The 22,583-nt window shown below is 41.6% G+C and overlaps 1 protein-coding gene across 4 annotated transcripts in view; it reads right to left on the bottom strand.

Annotated features, from left to right (window-relative positions):
• MORC4 (MORC family CW-type zinc finger 4) overlaps nucleotides 1-22,583 on the bottom strand; it is a 53,264-nt gene that overhangs the window by 7,227 nt on the left and 23,454 nt on the right. For all 4 annotated transcript variants that reach the window (XM_059385017.1, XM_059385019.1, XM_059385016.1 and 1 more), the window contains 5 exons: nucleotides 14,881-14,979; nucleotides 11,086-11,214; nucleotides 8,766-8,834; nucleotides 8,326-8,377; nucleotides 6,771-6,946 (listed from right to left, as the gene is read on the bottom strand). In XM_059385017.1, coding sequence (XP_059241000.1) covers nucleotides 6,771-6,946; nucleotides 8,326-8,377; nucleotides 8,766-8,834; nucleotides 11,086-11,214; nucleotides 14,881-14,979 — 525 coding nt within the window. The remainder of the gene's footprint in view (nucleotides 1-6,770; nucleotides 6,947-8,325; nucleotides 8,378-8,765; nucleotides 8,835-11,085; nucleotides 11,215-14,880; nucleotides 14,980-22,583) is intronic.

Genomic DNA, 22,583 nt, shown 5'->3' with positions numbered 1-22,583 from the left:
TTTCAATTTACTGAGGCTTGTTTTCGGGTCTAACATAGGTTCTTATCCTGGATAATACTCCATGTACACTTCAGAAGAATATAAAGTGTTCTATACATTTCTGTCAGGTCCAGTTGGTTTATGGCATTCTTCAACTCTTCTGTTTCCTTGCTGATCTACCCATAATGGAAGGTGGGCCATTGAAGTTTTCAAGTATTATTGATATCCATTTCTTCCTTCAATTCTGTCTGCTTTTGCTTCATATATTTGGGGGGGCTCTGTTATTAGGTCCACATATAGGTATAATTACTACATCTTCCTGATGAACTCTGTCATGAAATATTCCTCCTAAAATCTAGTAACATCTTTTTGTTTGAAGTCAACTTTGTCTGATATTAGCATAAGTACTCTAGCTCTCTTATGGTTGCTTTTGCATGGTATATCTGCTTCTGCTTCCACTCTTTTATTTTCAACCTATTTATATCTCTGATTATAAAGTGTTTCTCCTGTATATTTGGATTTTTTAAAAAATCCAATCTTGATATTTTCTGATTGGATAGTTTGAACTAGTCATATTTACTGTTATTATGGAAATGACAGAATTTATATCTGCTATTTAGCTTGCTGTATTCTATATGTGCCATGCCTTCTTTGTTCCTTTCTTCTTCTACTGTTCCTTTTTCACGTTATATGGATATTTTCTGGTTTAACACTTATAAATCTAACAACACATTGCTGTAACTATTACTTTATGTAATGTTACGCCTTTTGAGGAAGTGGAGAGAAGAAAGAGCAACTGCATATTTATAATGTTTATAGAGTCTGCTAATCAACCTTATTTTTCCATTTGAAATTTTCTTCATTTCTTACTATGGTGTTATCTCTTTACTCCAGTACTTCTTTGCTTCCACTCACCTCCTTTGTGCTGTTATTGTCAAACATTTCACATCTGTGGATGAGCCCAACAACGAAGTTATACACATATATAAAATTATATACATATATACACTTAATTTTATGAAATTATTCTTTAAGTTAACTTAGTTAAGAATAAAACAGTAAGGGTGCCTGGGTGGCTCAGTCAGTTAAGCACCTGCCTTTGGCTCAGGTCATCATCCCAAGGTCCTAGGATTGACCCCACGTTGGGCTCCCTGCTCAGCAGGGAGTCTGCTTCTCCCTCTGCCCCTCCCCCTGCTCAGGCTCTTTCTCTCTCAAATACATAAATGAATAAAAGAATGACTAAATGAATGAATGAATGAATGAATGAATAAATAGAAACAGGAAAAAAAGCCATTATATTGTCTTTTATAATGAATTAGTTATCATTTCCAGCACTCTTATTTTTCATGTGAATTTGAATTACTATCTGGTATCACTTGCTTTCATCCTAAAGAACTCCCTTCAGTATTCCTTTTTTTTTTTTTTAAGATTTATTTTATTTATTTGACAGAGAGAAAGATGGCAAGACAAGGAACACAAACAGGGGGAGTGGGAGAGGGAGAAACAGGCTCCCGCTGAGCAGGGAGCACAATGTGGGGCTCGATCCCAACACCCTGGGATAATGACCAGAGCCAAAGGCAGACAATTAATGACTGAGCCACCCAGGCATCCCCTTCAGTATTTCTTTTTTTTTAAATTTTTTAAAAATTATTTATTTGACAGATCACAAGTAGGCAGAGAGGCAGGCAGAGAGTGAGAGAGGAGGAAGCAGGCTCCCTGCTGAGCAGAGAGCCCGATGTGGGGCTCCATCCCAGGACCCTGGGATCATGACCTGAGCCGAAGGCAGAGGCTTTTACCCACTGAGCCACCCAGGCGCCCCCCTTCAGTATTTCTTGAAAGGGATTTTTACTAGAAACAAATTCCATCTGCTTTTGTTTAATGGGAAATGTATTATTTCACCTTCATTTTCTAAAGATAGTTTTACTGGATTTAAGATTCTTGCTTGATACTTTTTCTTCTTTTACTACCATGAATATGTGATGTGACTGCCCTGTGGTCTCCATTATTTGTGTTGGTTGGTTGGTTGGTTGGTTGTAGTTTCCGAGGTAGGGTTTAGTGATTCATCAGTTGCGTATCACACCCAGTGCTCATTCTATCACATGCCCGCCTTCATGCCCATCACCCAGGTATGCCTTCCTTAAAATGGCTGCCTTGAAGTCTGTGTCTACTAAATCCAAAATTTGGGTCTCTTTATGAGCACTTTCTATTATCTTCTTCTTCCCCCCCCCCCCCCCCCTATGTCCAGGTCCCACTTTCCTATTTCTTTGCATGCCTCATGATTTTTTCCTGACAATTGACTATTTTCATTTTTAAAGATTTTTTTTTTTTAATTTTAAAGTAATCTCCACAGCCAACGGAGGGCTTAAACTGACAACCGTGAGATCAAGAGTCACACACTCCACCAACCAAGCCAGCCAGGCGCCGAGAGTTGGGTATTTTTAATAACAGAACAGCAACTCTGGACACTGCTCCCATATGCCTGAGTGGTTGATGTTGTTGTCTGCTTGGTTGTTTAGTGACTTGGCTGAAGAAATCTGAGCAGAATAAATCTGAACAGAAGTATCAGAGGCTGTTCACTGTAGAACAAATTGATTTCTTCTTGGTTTTTCTCTCTTACCTGGCCATGCAGGAGTCACCCCTGGGTCAGCATAGGCCAGTTACTGGTCACAGATTGTGCTTAAGCCCCCACAGCCAGTTAGCTTTTGACCCTCTCCCATTGGGTGTTATGTATGGCATGGAGGCTGCTATCACAGTTCAAGGAATCTGTTTTGGCCCCACTTCCGGCCTGGTAGTAGCAGCTTGGATTTTCCCTCTCGAATCACCTCTGGGAGGGCACGACTTTGAGCATGCACACAGTCTTCCAGTCTGCCAGGATACGTGTGATTTCTTTTTAAGCCTGGTTTCTTAGGAATTGCCCCTGGGTCCGAAAAGCTTATTAATTGGCCAGTGGTTAGACAGAGGCTGTACTTAAGTCCCTAGTGCCACTGAGGGCCCTGTCCTTTTGTTGCTTGATCTGCGTGAGACTCAAGGACTGCCTTAAAGTTCACCTCTTGTCCTAGCCTGACTGCTTCCGGGGAAATGGAGTCTCGTGTATGTGCAGCCTTCCTAATCCCAGGGCTGACTGTGATGCCAGGAGAGGTCTTTCTTGACTGTCTTTCTCCTTGGTTCTCTCTGTTAGCAAACTTCTGACTGCTCAGCCATTTCGCTTGTTGTAACGTGTTATCACAGAGCTACGAGAGCCCTCTTAATTACTGCTTGCCAAGATTTCCAGTATTTTTGACAGTGCTTTTACGAATGGAATTCTCCATGATCTGTTCCGCATAAAAGTCAGGTCCTTCCGGTAGAGTGAAGGAGTTCTTCATCTTTCAGGCCCCTTGACCTAAGCAGAACCTTGGTGCCACTGTCCAAAAGTGGCATAAAAGAAAATTTTCTTTATGAATGTGGATGCCAGGATGTTTTTTGGGGGCTTGCTACTTTAGGCATGAACCTCTGCCCTGTAAGCAAGCTGGAGCTAGAGCAGCAGGAGTCCAGTACTGTCAGCACGCTGTCCTGAGGGGAGGGCTTCCACCCTGAGTGGGGGCTGCATGGGAGAAGAGAGACCTAGTATTCTGGGTTGGCCTGGAATAGAGTTTTTGCAAGACAGAACTAGGGCACTTGAGAAAAGCCGGAGGCCTGTCCAACCCAGGTGAGACCACAGCTCCACACTGGGAGCTAGGGAAAGAAGGAGCCCCCACCTTTTTGACCATACCCATTTGGATTAGAACTCCCTGAGAAGTTTTTGTAAAATACAGCTTGAAGAGGGATGGGAGCAAAGCTGAAGGCTGAAGACCCTTGCAGTTGTCTCTGAGATTTCATAGATTTTCTTCAGTGAATGTTTTTTTGCTGTATGCCTCTAGGACAATTTCAAGGAGCTTCAGATGCTTGTTTTGTTTTGCTTAATAATATTTTCCAGTTAATGAGGTTATTTGTTGGTGAAATAGTCTATCACACTCCTCATTTCTCCATTCTGGAAGTCTCTCCCATTAAAATGTTAACACTGGCTGCTGAATCCATTTTATTCACTTATAAAATTGTTCCTCTCTTTCTCCCTTGTGTTTGTTGTTTCAAATATTCCTTTAAACATATCAGAATGTCTGTCTTCCTCTCCTTCAACTATTACAGTGTAATTTGGATGGTTTCTTTTTGTTATCCTTTTAAAACATGAACTATTTATAATTAGCCTTCGATATATAGTTTATTCAAGGGGTCTCTAAACAACTAAATAAATTATAGCTACTAATTGCCTCCTGTGTCTATATGCTAATGGATACCTTGGACCTTAAGTTTGTAACTGCACATATGAAACCTAGCATGTATTGGGGATACTTACATACAGAACTCTGACTGCCATAAAATTCTTCATTTTTGAGTCCATCACTGCCTTAGAACATTGCCTTTCATACAGCAAGCACTCAAAATATATGCAGTATAAATGAAGAAAAAGGACTATTTCCTTTAACAGAAATAAGCTAAATGATTATGCCCACTTGCATCCTGGCTGAACCCATTCCTCACCGCGTGTCCTCCCATCCCCTTGGCTAGTTTGTGAAACTCACAAAGCTATTTCCAATGACCCCTCGGGAGCCCCTGCTAGGTCAAATAACTTATTCCGCTAAAACTTTAAAAAAGTCTCTTGGATAGTATGGGCTTAATTTTATCTAGTGTTGGAAAGCTGTACTACATGACCCAAGGACCCTTATTAGCTTCAGGTTTTGATAAATAACACAAGAGACCTTTGTAACTGCTGACTAAACCTATTACCTCATTAACATTGTTTTACCAAGAAAGCCATGTATATTTTACCAAACCCCTGCATACCTTCACTTCTCCCTATAATAAGGCAGACTCTTTGCACTCAATCTGAATCCCCTTATCCACGTCGCTTAAAATGACAGCCTCAGCTTACTGACCCTATATAAAACAGGACATTAGCAATATCACGGATCACGTTATCGTTTTCCCTTGAAAGAATAGTATTCTCAAATTAAAATTACACACGAATGATGTACTTTGCCTGTCCTTTATAGCCAAAACCCAAACCTGGATAAGGCTGTTCTATAAATAATTCATACAACAACCTCATTAAAGCCTGATGAAGTGCGCCACCCAATGGCCGTACTGCCATACTGCACTCATTAAATACACAAACACGTATCTGCGTCTATAACTTCCTTTCAGGGACCGGAAACCACTCAGGGTAACAAAAGAAACACTGCAGAAAAAGGAAAAGGCAGTGGTTGCAGCAGGGAAAGGATAGCCTTCAAGAGCTACGACACCTTGAAATGCCAATGGCAATTTGGATGTGTGGCCAACTCAAGGAGATCAAAGCAGAGAGGCAACAATGTGCTTAAAAATTATGCAGCACTCTACTGTATGTCCCTCTTCACCTACAATGGGAGTTGGAAAACTATGGGTGGGAACAGAGTCAAATGAGACTCAAGGCCATGAGACGGACTGGACTCTATTTTGCCACACAGTTCAATCTTAGAAATGGCTCCTGTTGCAGGGCTCTGATTTCACATTAATTACTCAGGGCCTCCTAGCTCCCAAGGCACTGTTCTAGGTGATCTACTGATTCTCATTTAATTCCTTTAGAGTTTTAATAGTGTCACTCCTAAAATAGCTTACTCCCTCTCGAGACCTTCTGTTCATGTTCAGGGGGGTCATGGGGTTCTTCGAATATCTACAGGGCTTAATTGTGGAAGAATCACAGAAGAGGGGACTTGAACACATATGGAGATGTTTGCCTAGATGAGAAACTGAAAAGACCCACCTATGAAGCAAGACACAAGGAAAAGACTCAGTACCATTAGTGGGAAAAGCCAAGAGTCATTTTTGTTTGTTTTTTTACCCTGTTATGTATATACCATTGCTTCTATCCTAAAATATATTAAGAAGATACCCCAAATGAAGAGGGTCAATGAGAAGTTCACAACCCACGATAAAACAGTCACATTACTGACAACTGCAGAAGTTTCTACTTTTAAAGGGCAACCCTGTACCTGCCTTATGGTTTGGCCTTGCCAGAAGGGAGAAGTATAGCGATAGGAGAAGGCAAGTCCTAATTAGGAGTCCTGAGTTCCAGTCTCATGGTAGTGGAGGGGCAGTCATATCTCTCAGCACTTCAAATACTCCTGCTATTTCAGAAAAAGAAGAGTTATGCTCCTTCCTGTTAGAAAGACTAATGAAATCATACCAACTAGGTGCTAGGAGATGGACAAGTGAAGCCCCAAACGACACTCACACTCACAACTGACTCTAGGAGACAATGGGTGAGAAGGCTTGCCTAATGGCACAAACTTCTAATAGTTGTTCTTTGTATGTGGCCAACATGTGCTAGACCTATGGGGCCCCACAGGACCTCAATATTCCTACGGTTAAGGAAAGAAGTAACACTTACCTATGTTACATTACCTTACATTTGGATTGCATATTATGCTTTTCAAAGAGTTTTCACATCCATTATTTCACTTAACACAGTTCCCAACATAATGGGGATACAAAATACATAAAAGTATTTGTCAATTGACTGCCTCAAAAGAGAGACAGACAAACTCGACACAGCAGTTGTAATGCTGAAAAATTGCAAGTACACTCAACACACAATTCTGTTACCCCCGAATCGTGTTTCTCCAACTGAAGTCCATGCTAGGCCTTAGGAGAAGCATAAATATGATAACCATCCCGGCTTACTTCACAGGAAAATGGACCCCGAGGCTTACTACTGAAGGCAGACTATATTCTCTACCCACCTGGAAAGCTGAAAAACACTGGAATCCAGAGGCTTAAGCTGAAGAGAGGGTGTCTTGCTTTCTTCTCCAACAGATGGAGGCCGGCTAGGACTATCCTTTCCCTCATATTCAATTGTCTTATTGTTCAAGTCATCCATATCTCGACTAGCAGGGATCTTCAGCGGATTGGCAAATACCTAGAGCAAAGAAAGAAGTGATTCATAAAAATCCCAATTTCAATAAAATATCAAAAGGATGAGTCAAATCCTTCTGATGCTAGGAGAAAACACTTGGCCAAATAAAAAGAAACTGGTTTCCTACACGAAACAAAAAGCGCGCAGTAACGTACACTAGACCACTGAACCTAGTTCAGTTATAACCTTATCGGCTGGACACCAACAGACCTCCCCAACTCACTTATTGGCTCCTAGATTCACCCCACCCACAACACACACCCAGGCCCCCGAATCACCATCTAATTCTCTCCTGTGACCCAGTTGAGGGCTGGGGGGTCACTCCTCTGAGATCTGTGATGCGGGCAGGGGTGGAGGGAGTAAGCATCGCAGCAAATGTCAGGGCTGGTTTTGGAGAAATGCATGCAAGAGACGAACGCATATTCCCAGTGCACACACACAGAGACATGCATCTAAGATCTCGTGGGAGAGCCAGCTGAGGAAGAGAGTAGAAACGATGAAGGTAGAGGAATATAAAGGGGAGGTAAACTGAATGAGGACAGGGCGGTCCCAGGACATCTCCCAATCTCTAGATCAGATGATTAAGCCAAGACATTAGGGTATGAAACCTGGTTATTCATATGCCTGGGTCTCAGTAGGATGTCAGAAGATTAGTATCGAATTGCCTCTATCCTCACCAGTCTGACCTACCCTGATTGGGAGGGGAGAAGGAGAATCTAACATGCTACTAGCAGATATCTCTGGGAAAGAGGGTCAAGAGGAAGATCATGCAGAAAGGCAAGGTTGGGTGGGGAAGAGACTTGGGTGCTATGGTGGCTGTCAGGAAAGGAGTGTCCCTGAGAGGACGGCCAACCTTATTGCACCCTTCAGCGTCCGGAGCTGGGCAACCATGTCCGAGAGACAGTGCTCCTGAAAATTCAAAACAGCAGAGTCTTTATAAAGCCAGCCAGCCTGAAAGCAGGGATAGGGGAGGGGCAGAGAGAACCACCCCTTCTTCCCAAGAGGAAGGAGGAAGGAATCACCCTTGAATCCTGGAAGAAAGGAGATTGAGGAAAAACTAGACACTCAATAGGAGCAGCCTGTATGAGGATGGAACACAGCCTTGAATATTCTGGGACACTGAACGTGACATTCACACTGTCCAGAATCAGTATGAAATCCAAATCTGAGAAATAAAAGATTTGGCTCTTCTATTTTTGGTGATCTGAACATCAGTAACAGCAGATCAAGGCAAAATCAAAAGATCCAATGGAAAAAAAGATCACCAGAAGAAATGGTTTGTTATTTCTACGCAGCTTTCAAGACTGCTGCTTTCTTCAACCTATGTCCTCTGTTGGGGAAAATTTTCTGTGAGAAAACAAAGATGGCGGACTGTCTCTCACCTGGTTGTTCTCACTGTCCACCAGCAGCTTCTTCTTCTCAACCACTTGATCCCTAGGAGAAGATAAAAGTGTTATTTAGTTCACTCATGAAATTTCTTCATCTGAAATGGATTACCAATTGTAGATTTAGGTTATAAGGTTCCTTCTGAGTTGAGTAACTGAGGGTGCCTTCCTAAACTCTGCCACTGAAGAGAGAGGTCCAATGCCCCATCAAAAGAGAGAGAGGGGGAAAGGAAGGTGAGAGACAGAAGACAATCATGTGTTAGACACTCAGGAGATGATTAGAAGGAAGAAAGAATTAGGAGAACAGAAGTGAGAGGGAAATCATTCAAAGCCAAAAAAGAAAGATAGGTCCTCTCTCTTCTTAAAACTCCCCCTGTCCTGCTAGGAAGGGTCAAGTCCCCTCTACTGTATGATCTAAAACCTTAGGTATACTCAACTGTTTTTTAGCTTTGTTCAAGTACAGGTCTTCATCGATGAGTTCTTGTTCCTCTGGAACAGAGCATCTCCTGCAGTGCAGAGAAGAAATCATCTTTGGGAAACAAAATGTGCCCTTTGGTTTTACCCTTTGCTTTCCTTACAGCTATAATGAGGCAGGTCATAGAGGTTCACAACCCTTTGGCACTACAGAGTTCAGATTCCACCCACATTACAAAACCTGTGTGCCATGTTACCATGCATCAATTCTTTTTCGTTGTTGTTTTAAAAGATTTTGTTTATTTGAGAAAAAGTGAGAGGGAGAGAGAGTGCATATGAGCACGAGCACAAACCAGGGAGGGGGGCACAGGCAGAGGGAGAAGCAGACTCCCTGCTGAGCAGGAAGCCAGATGCAGGACTCAATCCCAAGACCCTGGGATCATGACCTGAGCCAAATGCAGATGCTTTACCGACTGAGGGCACCTAGATGTCCAACATGTAGCAATTCTTACTTCAAGGCATACCATCATCTAATTTTTGGTGCATATGTACCTTTCCCCCAGGACATACAAAGTACTTGACAGCTACAAAATTCCTATGATGGGGCATGGCAAGAAGCATAATCTCTATTTTTACACAATGGATTTCAAGGATGAGAGAGACCTGCCTGAGGTTCCACACACAGAGATGATTGCTGAGACCAGAACCTGGGTCATACGCCTCATGTTTATGAAGAAAGTAATTCCCAAGGTGCAGTCTAGAAGCATGAGACTCCCTAAACTAAGTGATGATACCTGAAGAAGAAAATCAGAGGTGATGACAGAGGGAAGCAATAAGGGATTAGGAGCTTACATTGTAAAAGCAAAATAGTGGAGACTAGAGCAAAAAGAGGATTCTATAAATGGAAATACATCTGTTATATGTAGAGCACAAGAAGAGAATCTTAGGAGTAAACACTAAAAGGAGTACTAGAAAATGTATTCAGTGATCTAAAGCAATCCTAGAACAAATAAACAGAAATCCGTAATGACTGGAAACCCTATGTTATACCCATTTTATAAGGAGGTATTTCTTAGAAGGCTATGTCTCCTGAACTAAAGTGTAAACTGACAGAAGATCCAGGCTTCAAAAATGAGACTCCTGAGCACTTAGTCCCATGTTCTAGTCCTACCATCCTGGTTACTGTCCAGGGAGAGGGGCTTAGGTACATCTGCAGATGATGGGGGAATGCTTACTCATCACACACCTAGACCTCACTTACTTAATTTCCTCCATTTTGAACACTTTTCCTAAAATGCATACCGTGTTTTAGTACCTTTTTTACTATCAGCATTTATCCCACAGGGGGAAAACAATATTAAGAAAGTCAGAGCTGAAGTGAAGCAAACCGTACTATTATTTTAAACCTGTGTGACTACTGAGTCAAATCGGAGTATCTGTTAAACCGAAAGGAATGCTCACGGATATGCCAGGCAGTATCCAGATGTTAGATGCTGCAAGGGACATGTGCACAGACGGCATTAAATGCACAACAGGTATCATGATAGATTTAGGCAGCGGAAGGGAAGCATATGAAGAAAATCATCAACTCCACCTGAAGTGTAAAGCCCTTGTTCTCAAGTAGTTTACAATCATTTGGAGAGCCAAAGTATATACATATGAACACTATCTAAAGAATACAAAACAGTATGTGAACAAATGTCAAGAATTAAACACCACAGGAAGCCAGCATAAAATCACTGTAAACTATTGTCAACAGGAGAAGTACCACACAAGAATACTTTAGCTTCCCAGATGGATAAGATTTCGACAGGCAGATGGAATGCAGAAACACAGTAAGCAAGGAGAATGACACTCTCAAGTCATGGAGGAGGGAACAAGTATGGCGTGTGCAGGGAACACTGGTGCCACAGGCCTAGCGAAAGCATACAATTTGTGTTAAGCTACAGTGAAAACTAAGGCTGGATAGGTAAGGTGGGATCAGTTAGCAAGGGGCTCGGATGCCAGGCTGCAGAGTGTAGACTTGAGATCAAGTGTTTTAAGTGGGCAAAATGAACGTAAGGGAGTGGGGTTCCGGTTATGGAGTAAGTCCTGGGAATGAAAGCTACAGCAAGGGGAATATGGTCACTGATCCTGACATAGTGCTATATGGGGACAAATGGGAGCCACACTCGTGACAGCAGAATGGATAGACTTGTTGAATTACTATGCTTGTGTCAGACATCTGAAACCAATGTAACGTTATAGGTCAACTATACTCAGAAAAACTTTTTTAAAAAGTGTTTTAGAATATAGAGACAAATCAGGAATGTTCCCTAACACAGTACTGAGTCCCAACCTTACCTGTACTTTGGATGGGAATTATAGTAACAAAACCATCTTGCAGGTAATGTAGACGGATCAACCTTGCCAGGAAGCTTCCTCCATTTAAGACACTCGTCACACTGTACCCATGTCTGGTCAGGAATCTTCCTGAAAGAAGGAAAACAGAAATATGACTGCATATATCCTAGATCTGTGCCCTTACGTTAGAAAGTCACACCCCAAAAGTGAAAGAACAAAATTTTATATAGGAAATGCGTTAGAACTGTTATGTTATGGTCAGGGTGTCTAAAATATGCATCTTGGGGGCAGCTGGGAGGCTCAGAGGGTTAAGCCTCTGCCTTCAGCTCAGGTCATGATCTCAGGGTCCTGGGACAGAGCCCCATATTGGGCTCTCTGCTCAGCAGGGAGCCTGCTCCTCGCCCTCTCTCTGCCTGCTTGTGATCTCTTTCTCTCTCTGTGTTAAATAAATAAAATCTTTAAAAAATATGCATCTTGAACTTCACAAATAAAATAATAATAGAACTATATCAGATATGGAGATGAAAAATTATAACAAGTATTAAGAAGGTAAGCTACCATTATTTTTGGAAGTAAATAATATTTATCCAGAATCACTTGTTTTAAACAAACAAGATGATAATTTTAACTCTAAAATTATTAGGAAAAAATCTATATACACATCAATATATAAATATATATATTATATGTTAAATATATATATATATAATATGTTAAATATATATATTTAACAATATTACCAAGAACCAAAACCCACAGAAATCATTTTATTTGCTTCTATCCAGCTGTGCAACAGGCTTAAAGTGCATTTGTAGGAGTCACAGAAGAAACATCATCACAAAATCTCCCCCATTTCCCTACAGACTCCCTAGTCCTCTCTTTTTTCTGTTCAAAAGTCTTTGTTTATACCTCAGTCAAAACTTTATTAGGTTGGTATTCCCAACATTCATCTTAAAAACATCCTATAAATGTGATTAAATTTCCTAACTAGATATGGTAGCTCCAGTCCAACAACTGGTTGAATTAAGGTAATATCCTTCCAGAGTTGTACACAAAGCCACTCCCATCCCTGCCAGGAAGCTTAACCCAGTGAACTATATCGCATTGTGAATGTGTTTCTCTGTGAAAGGAGGTGGTCTGTGTATAGGAGCAGTCAGCATCCAAGGAATGTAAAGCAGACTAGAGGGAAATGACTGGAGAAAAGAAGCAGAAAGAGGGCAGAGGGGCATCAAGGGCTGATTTGAGAAACATGTAAATGTTAGCCTAGAGCAAGATGTGTGTATATTACATTTATACCATTCTTCTAATAGCCATTTCAACAAAGTGATACGGTTCTTTTATGTCTTAGTTCAATGTTCTCCTTATCTTTTTTTTTTTTTTTAAGAGAGAGAGCGCGTAGCACACGTGCAAGCAGGAGGTGGTAGGGAGGGGAAGGGGCAGAGGCAGAGGGAGAGACTCTTAAGCAGGTTCCATGCCCAGCACAGAGCCTTATGTGGGGCTCGATCTCACAACCCTGAGCTCATGACCTGAGCTGAAATTGAGAGTCAGATGCTTAACCAAATGAGCCACCCAGGTGCCCCTTCCTTATGTTTTTAAATGATGCTTTTTTTCTTTCTTTTTTTTTTTTTTAAAGATTTTATTTATTTATTTGAGAGAGAGACAGTGAGAGAGAGCATGAGCGAGGAGAAGGTCAGAGAGCGAAGCAGACTCCCCGTGGAGCTGGGAGCCTGATATGGGACTCGATCCCGGGACTCCGGGATCATGACCTGAGCCAAAGGCAGTCGTCCAACCAACTGAGCCACCCAGGCGTCCCAATGATGCTTTTTTTCTAGCTATAAAAATACAAGATGAGGGCACCTGGGTGGCTCAGTGGGTTAAGCCGCTGCCTTCGGCTCAGGTCATGATCTCAGGGTCCTGGGATCGAGTCCCGCATCGGGCTCTCTGCTCAGCAGGGAGCCTGCTTCCTTCTCTCTCTGCCTGCCTCTCAGTGTACTTGTGATTTCTCTCTGTCAAATAAATAAATAAAATCTTTAAAAAAAAATACAAGATGATAGAAAAACTGGAAAATACATAAAGATATAAAAAAGAAAAGACACTCTTATTTCTACAACTCAAAGACAATGTCCTCTTCTTGTTTAAAACTCTGTTTTAACGAAGAGAGTTCATACACATTTCTGGATATACAGCTTCCTATCTCCTGGTTCCAGGCTGCCCCAGCCTTGTAACCTCTGAGCTCTAAGCTCAGGCCTGACCTCTGGTGTCCATATATTTCCACACAGCCACTGTTTTTGCAAAAAGCACTTCTAGCAGGAGTGGTGGGCAGAGGAAAGGTCCTATTAACTTTGGTTTTACATGGAGGTGCACAGAAGAGCTGCTTGCAGAAGCACGTCAATATTACTGCCTTGGAGGCAAGCATTAGAGACAGCAACTCCTTGCCTCAGGTTATATCAAACCATGGTAGATCCTTCCACCCAGGCAGACAGGAGAGGCATTTAGTTTGTGCTTGCAATAAATGGGTAGTTAAAGGGGTTAGACCATATTTCCCTCACTGCATCCTTCCAGAAGAGTGTCATGGCTAAAAACTTGGGTTTGGGGGGCTGACTGCCTATATTTGAGCCTTGTATCTACCACTTTCTACTTGTTTCATCTTGAGCAAGTTATTTAAGCTCTCAGTGTACCAGTGTCTGCATTAGTAAACAGGTAAAAGTATGATTCTGTCTCCCTCATAGGGTTGTTGTAATGACCAAATAAATGAAACTACATGTAAAGAACTTAGACCAGGGCCTGGCATATAAGTACTCAATAAATAATAGTAATTATTACGATTCTGCCTCCAGAAAAGTTGTGTAACACATACACACACACTCCAGCAATATATGAACATCTGCTTCATTGCATTAATCACCACTTATGTGAAAGGCAAAAAAAAAAAAAGGCATCTTGTCTAGGTTGGCATTTCTTTGAAAACCACAGAGTTAGGACATGAGCAGAGATCTTCAGAATAAGACAGTGATTTACACAATAGCCGATCATGTTGCCTTCAGAAGGAAATTCTGTATCATTCATTTACCTGATAACTTCCATTTAAAAAACCCCCCACAGGTGACAATCCCCAAAATGAACTTCTAACACTCTAATCTTTGTCATGATGGTGGTGTAACTGATTACGTACGTGTTGTTACACATTCTATCCTCTGTTTTATGCTCCCATGCTGGCTCACTGAGGCATGTCATCCTGATCCAAAGTTCTGTAACTCCCTATCTTTGATTCAATAAATTCTACCTTTTTCTGGTATGCTGGGTTCTTTACTTCTACTCTCAAATTCCTTGGTACAGGCCCAACAATGTTCCCTAAGATTAAAGAGAAAGGAAGTTTGCTAACACTTCTGAACACGTACTATATGCCAGGTACTATGCTAAAAATGTTATGCTACCTAATTTCATATTCTCAGGGAGGTGAAGTGTGACTTACTTACCCAAACTCACCAAACCATTAAGAACTAGATCCAGATTTTCAACCCACAAGTGTCTCATTTAAATGGCTTCATCTTCCACTATATCACACTGCCTGTAGGATAAACTCACAGTCCTAAACTCTTCACATTAATGAGCCGAACCACACATGTGTTCAACCAGAATGAAGAGGTCTAGAGAATGATGGAATTAGTACCTGTGGTTTCCTATTATTAGTTCATTAAAGTTGCATATGTGAAAAGCACCATCTTACCCTTGTCCCTTCCACTCGCTCTATCGACATCACCCCTAATACTTTTTATATTCGTATTTACTACTCACGATATTGGCCTGGTGATGGCTGAGGTCTCAAAATTCTCTTGGGATGTCTTTTCCTTCCAATAAGAATTGAGCTTCTGGGCAAGGGCATTTATTGTCAAGCTGAAAGAAAAAGCAAGTAGAAGGACATCAATGCTGAGGATCTGTCAAACAATTTCATGATCTTTGAGATGCTCCCATTTAAGAGAAGCTGACAATGTAGACTATTCAGTCTAAGTCTGAACAACTATACTTCCAGAAACTAGGATGGGAATCCACGGCCTTTGCAAATTACATGTATAAAATGACAGTCATCATGTTGAGTGGTCACGTTGGTTGCAAAGGTAAAATGGCCACAAGTCCTAAAAAGTACTGTGTTCTCCAGATATTCAGGGTTTTGAGAATCATGAGGTGGGAGAGCTGACATTATTGACAATGATGGAAGACTAAATTGCAGAGCGAGGACAGAGCCATACTGATAAGTTGATGGGGAGCTGCTCCAACGGTCCGATAACTCCAGGTAAACAATTTAGGACCCAGTTGAAAGTTAGAGGATCACATATCAAATACTGCACCCTACTTATTACAAATCAATCCAATCCTAACTTAGAAATGTGTATATAGCTCTTCACTCAAATGTTGATCACAGAAGTTAGGGCACCAATGGACAACAAAGCCCCCTTCAACCCTCCACTGAGCATTTGTTAGTGGAGGCTGGACCCCAGCTCTGGCTCTGGCTCTTTCTCCTTTATCCCTCCTCCCCAATGAACAACAGTAAACCTAGGGTCAAACGATGTTATGTGTATAAGTCAAAACCTGAATTTTACTTTTAAAAACTGCCAATTTAAAATGGCTGCTCTATATTTAATTCTATAACCTAGTGTTACACCTAACTGTAGAGCTGTACACACCTGAAATACTACAAATATAGTATTTTTTTAAAAAAATCTCTGGACTCCATGCATCATTCCCAAAGGTATTATAGACCTCTTCTCTCCTTAAGAGGTATTCTTCCTTACTTCCACCTTACTAATATTGTTAAATTCTTTTTTTAAATTTTTTTTAAAGATTTTATTTATTTATTTGACAGAGAGAGATCACAGTAGACAGAGAGGCAGGCAGAGAGAGAGAGAGGGAAGCAGGCTCCCTGCTGAGCAGAGAGCCCAATGAGGGACTCGATCCCAGGACCCTGAGATCATGACCTGAGCCAAAGGCAGCGGCTTAACCCACTGAGCCACCCAGGTGCCCTTAAGTTAGATTCTGACTACACAGAGAAGAGTAATCATTTGTGAGCTCCCCTATAAACACTTACTCCCCTCCAAGCTACTAAAAACTCACACTTCTCTGTCTGTATCTTTCCTTCAAGTCACAGATGAAGAATTATTCCTTGTTTTCTCTTACAATGCTATTTTAAAACTATTTTTTAAAAGATTTTATTTATTTGTCAGAGAGAGAGAGAGGGAATGCATGCATGCATAAGCAGAAGGAGCAGGAGGCAGAGGAAGAAGCAGCAGAGGGAGAAGCAGGCTCCCCACTGAACAGTGAGCCTGACGCGGGTCTCGGTCGCAGGATCCAGGGATCATGACCTGATCTGAAGGCAGACACTTAACTGACTGAGCCACCCAGGTGCCTCTTAAAACTATTTTTAAAAGGAGATTAGATGGGATTCTGGAAAGATGATGGAGTAGGAAGCACCAGGAATCTATCCCCCCACCTAGACAGCCACTGCACTAGCAGAACTGCCTGAACTATTTGGAACTCTAGAGTCTACTGATGGCTTGCAACTTTTGGGAGAAGCCTTGAACAGTACATGGGCAAATTTCAGCTCTCAGAACAGGAATAGCTACCATCTCCCATCCACAGACCCATGGCAGGCAGCTGTGCACACATTTTAGGAGCAACCTGCAGGATCCAGGATAGGCAAAAACAGACTGCCCTCCAAATATTGGGGATATGGACTCTGATAGCTATTTGCTGCTCCTGATCACAGATCATGTAATCCCATGGTTGCCACAAAGAGAACAGCTATAAAATGTACACAAAAAGAAATGAGGAATAAATTTTCACTACAAAACAAATAAACAATACAAAATAAGACAGTAATACAGGAAATGAAGGACAAAAAGAAAATCTTCTAAGCCATACAGAAAACAGAGCAAAATGCAAGAAGTCCTTCCTTATCCCTAAGTGCTTTAAATGTAAATGGTTAAACTCTCCAATCAAAAACAGAGAGTGGTGGAATGGGTCAAAAAACAAACACAAAAAAAGACATGATGTCAATATATGCTGCCCACAGGAGATGAACTTCAGATTAAAAAAGACACAAATAGATTGAAAGTGAAAGGATGTTCCGTGTAAATACTAACCAAAAGAGAAAATGGTGGCTATACTAATGTCCAATGAAACAGACTATAAGTCACAAAGGGCTAGAATGTGGAAAACAACCTAAGTGTCTGCCAATGGATGAATGGATAAACAAAATGTATTGTGTGTGTGCATGTTTGTACACGTATAGATATACACACAGACACACACACAGACACTAGGCCATTATACATCCTTAAAAAGAGGAAATTCTGACACATGCTACAACAGGCATGAAGCTTGAGGACATTATGTTAAAGGAAGCCAGTCTCAAAAAGACAAATTACTATATGATTTCACTTAAATGAGGTAGTCAGAGTAGTCAAAATCATAGAGACAGAAAGGAGAACGGGGGCTGCTTGGGGCTGAGGGAAGTGGAATGGGACTTACTGTTTAATAGGCACAGAGTTTCCATTTTACAAGATGACAACAGTTCTGGGGCTGGATGGTGGTGATGGTTGTAAAACAGTGTGAATGTTCTTTTTTTAAAACATTTTATTTATTTATTTGATAGACAGAGATCACAAGTAGGCAGAGAAGCAGGTAGAGAGGGAGAGGAGGAAGCAGGCTCCCCGCTGAGCAGAGATCCCGATGTGGGGCTCGATCCTAGGACCCTGAGATCATGACCTGAGCTGAAGACAGAGGCTTAACCACTGAGCCACCCAGGTGCTCCACAGTGTGAATGTTCTTAATGCCACTTAACAATACACTTAAAAATGGTTAGGATGGTAAATTTTATGGTACATGTATTTTTCCACAATTAAAAAAAAAAACTGGAGGAAAAAAGGGAAAAGATTATGTGACTGCCAGGGACTGGGGTGACTGCTAATGGACAAGAGGTCACTTTTTGGGATGGTAGAAATGTTCTGGAGTTCAATGGTGGTGATGACTGCACAGGTTATGAATATACTAAAACCACTATAGTGTTCACTTAATAATGGTGACATTTATAGTATGCGAATTATACTTTTACCAAAAAGAAAAATAAAAGTCTGTTCTCATGTATTCAGGTAAAATTTACACAGAGTAAAAATAATCTTGTTAAATGTGTAGTTCTAACAGTTTCGACAAACGTATACAGTCACGTAACCGCCATCTCAACCAAGATACTGTTACCATGTATTCTAAAATCCCTTTTCTTCTCAAAAAACCCTGGCTTGACTCTACAGTTCTATTCATCTCCATCCTTTTACTTCTCCAATCCTGGTATATGTGGCCTACACCCACTAGCCCCTCTTCATTCTCCTGTCTTAACCCGCTATGGTCTAGTTTCCACCATCGTCACTCCACAAGACTGTTCCTTTTCCCAAAGTAGAGTCATTACTCTATCAATGATCCTGCCAATGTCTCAGTGTACTCAATTTGAGTCCTTGCAATGATCTTGGACTCTGCCCTCTCCTTTATATGTCTTACATAGTACGTCACCAAAATCACTTGAACTTTTCTTCACATCTGTCCTATACTTTTCTTCACAGCTACTCTTATTTCAGACATTCATCTCAGACCTATGTTACTCCAAGAGCCTTTAATCCTTCCTTCAATCCATCCTGGGCCCTGTTTCCTGATTTATCAGCTGACGTAATTCATGTAAAGCACCTTAAAAACCATAAAGCAGTATATAGTTATAACATAGTATATCCTTAAGATAGAAGGGTTTCAAGTCATTCCACCATTCAAGAATACACAATGGAGTCTCACTGTCTACGGTATCAGCTACTCTACCCAACAGTCCTGTAAGACAGAAGTTCTCAAACCTTCTCAGTTCGTGGCACCCTTTGTGTCTCAAGTTTTTCACGGCATCCTCAGGTCAAAAGCAATATGTACCAGTTCCAGTTACTAAACAGTTAGGTCCAAACAATTTAATATCGATTTGAAAAAATAATACATATAAATTGAAAAGGAAATTTTTATTTCATTCTTAAACAGCCACAATTACTACTGGGATGGATATGTGTGCATGCCTGTTGGGCAGTGTACCACTGCTCAAACCTTGGAATGAAACGACACGGCTTCCCTCACTTTTTCTTCAATGTTGACTTGCCTATATTACTTTTTATCACAACAACCGCTGAACACCCAGACTTGCAAAGATATGATATAATCAAAAGGAATGCAACAGATTTTGTTATCTGGCAATGGGGTGGTGCTGTAACAAATACCCACAAATGTGGAAGCAGCTTTAGATCTGAGCGGTAGGCAGAGGCTGGAAGAATTTGAGGACCCAGACTGAAATGGCCGAGACTATAGAACCTAGATTCTAGATTGAGCAGATGGTTAGTAGAAATATGGATGTTAAACAGCCATCCCCCTGGTGAGGGCTCATAAGGAAGGAGGGGTGTGGTGGAGAAAATGCAAATTTCCTCAGAATACCTTCATCACTGGGAACCGACCGTTAGCAGAATCACGGATGATAAGATAGGTGCTGCTGCTGAAGGCCCAGGAGGAAATGAGGAACATGCTACTGAGAAATTTGAGGGAACGTGATCCTTGTTACATCGCAGCAGAGAGCTCAGCAGAACTGTGTCCAACAGTTCTGTGGAAAGCAGGACTTGTAAATGGTGACACTGGACATTTAGCTGAGGAGATTTCCAAGCAAAGTGTTGGAAGTGTGGCCTAGTGTCTTCTTGCTGCTTACATAAAAAGGTGGGGAGAAAACAAATATATTGAGAGAGAACTATTGGACAAAAAGGAACCAGGACTTCATGATTTTGGAAATCCTCAGCCTATCCAGACTGAAGAAGATGCTAAAATTGAGACATTCACTGTCAGGAAAGCCTGCTCTAGAGAAAAAGCCAAGGCTGTGCCTAGAAAACCTTTTGCTAATATCTTGGATCAAAAGGTCAGTGTATTCAGTCACACAAAAAGCTCTTTGAAAAGCTTAAAAATGTGACTCAGATCTTCACAGCCATCTCAGCAGAAGCCAAGAATAGAAATAGGATGATCTAGGAAAGACCCGTCAAGAGCTTCTAGTCTGACTGAACGAATATCCACAACATACGTGGGAGACCCACAAGGGAATTGAGGTTGGCATACTGGCACTCACACTGCCCCACTGGACTGAAGGGATGGAGAGAGTATAACACTGAAAGAAGGCTGGTGGACCTCCAAAACTCTAGAGTCAGGAAACAGGCTGATGAGGCTCCTGAGCTGCACAGACATGCTCCCTTTCCTGAAAAAGTTAAGAGGACTCCAAGGGTGCAGCCATGAGCCCAGAGGGTAGAGCATGAGGTCTGCAGGATGAAGATGCAAGCCCTAGATTTGTCACAGGACTTGAAATCCAATGGAATTAGTTTGGCTGGACTTTGAAGTGGTTTGAGACCTGTGGCTCCGCTTTCCTTCCATTTTCCTCCATTTGAGCTGGAATATCTGTAACTGGTATCCTATGCCTGTATCACCATTATATTTTAGAGGGAAATACAAAAACAAATAAAGGACACAGCTGCAGAGGGAGAGGAATTTTGCCACAGGATGCATCAGACCCATATCTGATTTAGATGATGAGATTTGGGGATTGTGAGGTGCTGACATTAAGATGAGGGTTTAGACTTGAGTCACTGTAACAGTTGAGAGTTTGGGGATGTTGGGATGGGGCAAATATATTCTGCAGGTGAGGTATAAGTGGATCTTTGGAGGCCAGGGAGCAGGCTGTGGTAAGTGGAATGATGGTCCTCCAAAGACGCCTATGTCCTAGTCCTGGGAACCTGTGACTGTATCAGGTTACCTGGCAAAGGGGAATTAAGGTTGCAGATGGAATTAAGGTTACTTACTTACCAGTTGACCTTAAAAGAGGGAGATTATCCTGAATTATCCAGTGTAATCACAAGGGGCCTTAAAAGGAGAAGAGTGAAGGGGAAGAGTCAGAAGCAGAGGAGCAGATGTGATGACAGATAGAAGCAAGTCATCGGAGAGATGTGATGTGAGAGGGACTCCACCCACCACTGATGGCTCTGAAGATGCAGGAAGAGGGCCACGTACAGGCCAAGGAATGCCAGCCCTCTCGAAGTTGGAAATGGCAAGGGAATGGATTCTCCCCTTGAGTCCCCAGGAAGGAATGCAGCCCTGCTAACACCTTAAGTTTAGCCTAGTGAGATTTGCATTGGACTTCTAAACTACAGAACTCGAAGACAATAAATGAGCATTGTCTTAAGCAGCGAAGTGAGTAGTGATTTATTCTAGCAGAAAGAGGAAACAACTTCTAGGATTTATAGGCAGAAGTCAAGTATCACTGTAGTTCCCTCAAAATTTTCAAATATCCTATGAATCCTCTGTGACTTCTTTAAGTGCAGCTTGACATGCTGTTTGGGAACTGTGGCTCTAGGACAGGGCTCAGCGTACAGCCTGTAGGCCAAATTCAGGCCATTGCCTGCTTTTGTAAAAAAAACAAAAATAAAACCAAAACACTGTACTGGACACAGTTCATTCCTTTACTTCTTGTCTAGCGCTGCTTTTATAGGACAGCAGAACTGAGCAGTTGTGACAGAGACCATATGGCCCACAAACCCTCAAATACTTATTTCCTGGCCCTTCACAGGAAAAGGATGTCAACTCCTGCTCTAGGAAGACGGCTCTGCTCTATCTAGTAGACTATATTTTCCTTCCCTCTAGCTGTCTCCTCTTAGCCCCACTCCCTATACTCTCAGCATTCTAAGTTCCTGTCATTACTTTAGATCATGCTGTAGCCCCATCCTGGAATTCCCTTCCTCCTGTTTCTAAGTCCTATATCTTTTCAGACAAATCTCAAATCACACCTTCCACCTAAAACCTTCCCTATCTGCTCTATCAGGGCATTTTTTTCCCATACCATATAAGGTTTTGGCTGATGACACGGCCATTTTATTGCTCTCCAAATTGTTTTATGTATGTGACAACTCATTTTTCTTAATTTTTATTTTTTAAATTTCTTTTCAGTGTTCCAGGATTTATTGTTTATGCACTTTTTAAAATTTTTATTTTTTTAATTTCTTTTCAGTGTTCCAGAATTTATTGTTTATGCACCACACCCAGTGCTTCATGCAATTCGTGCCCTTCACAATACCCACCACCAGGCTCACCCAACCTCCCATCCCCGACAATTCATCATTATAAATTGACTGTAAGCTCCTCAAAGACAGCAACCATGTCTTGAATTTCTCTGGAAAATTCCACAAAGCCCAGCCACTGTGCCATGCACCGGGGAGGTGCTCAGTGGTGTTCATTTATTTCTTAAGCTGAAATTCATTCTAAAAATGTTGTCAGTTTGAGCCCTGGTAGTTGCAACTGAAATCTGATATCCACAACTATTAAGAGTGATATTACAGTTGATTTATTTGTAGACATTCCAGCACTGTGATGGCTGGTATCTCTTTTAGCATTTGCAGGTTTTT

The sequence above is a fragment of the Mustela nigripes genome, chromosome X (genome assembly GCF_022355385.1).
Source record: "Mustela nigripes isolate SB6536 chromosome X, MUSNIG.SB6536, whole genome shotgun sequence".
Classification (NCBI taxonomy): Eukaryota; Metazoa; Chordata; class Mammalia; order Carnivora; family Mustelidae; genus Mustela; species Mustela nigripes.
The sequence above is the reverse complement of the archived record's forward strand: the minus strand, read 5'-3'. Positions and strand labels throughout refer to the sequence as shown.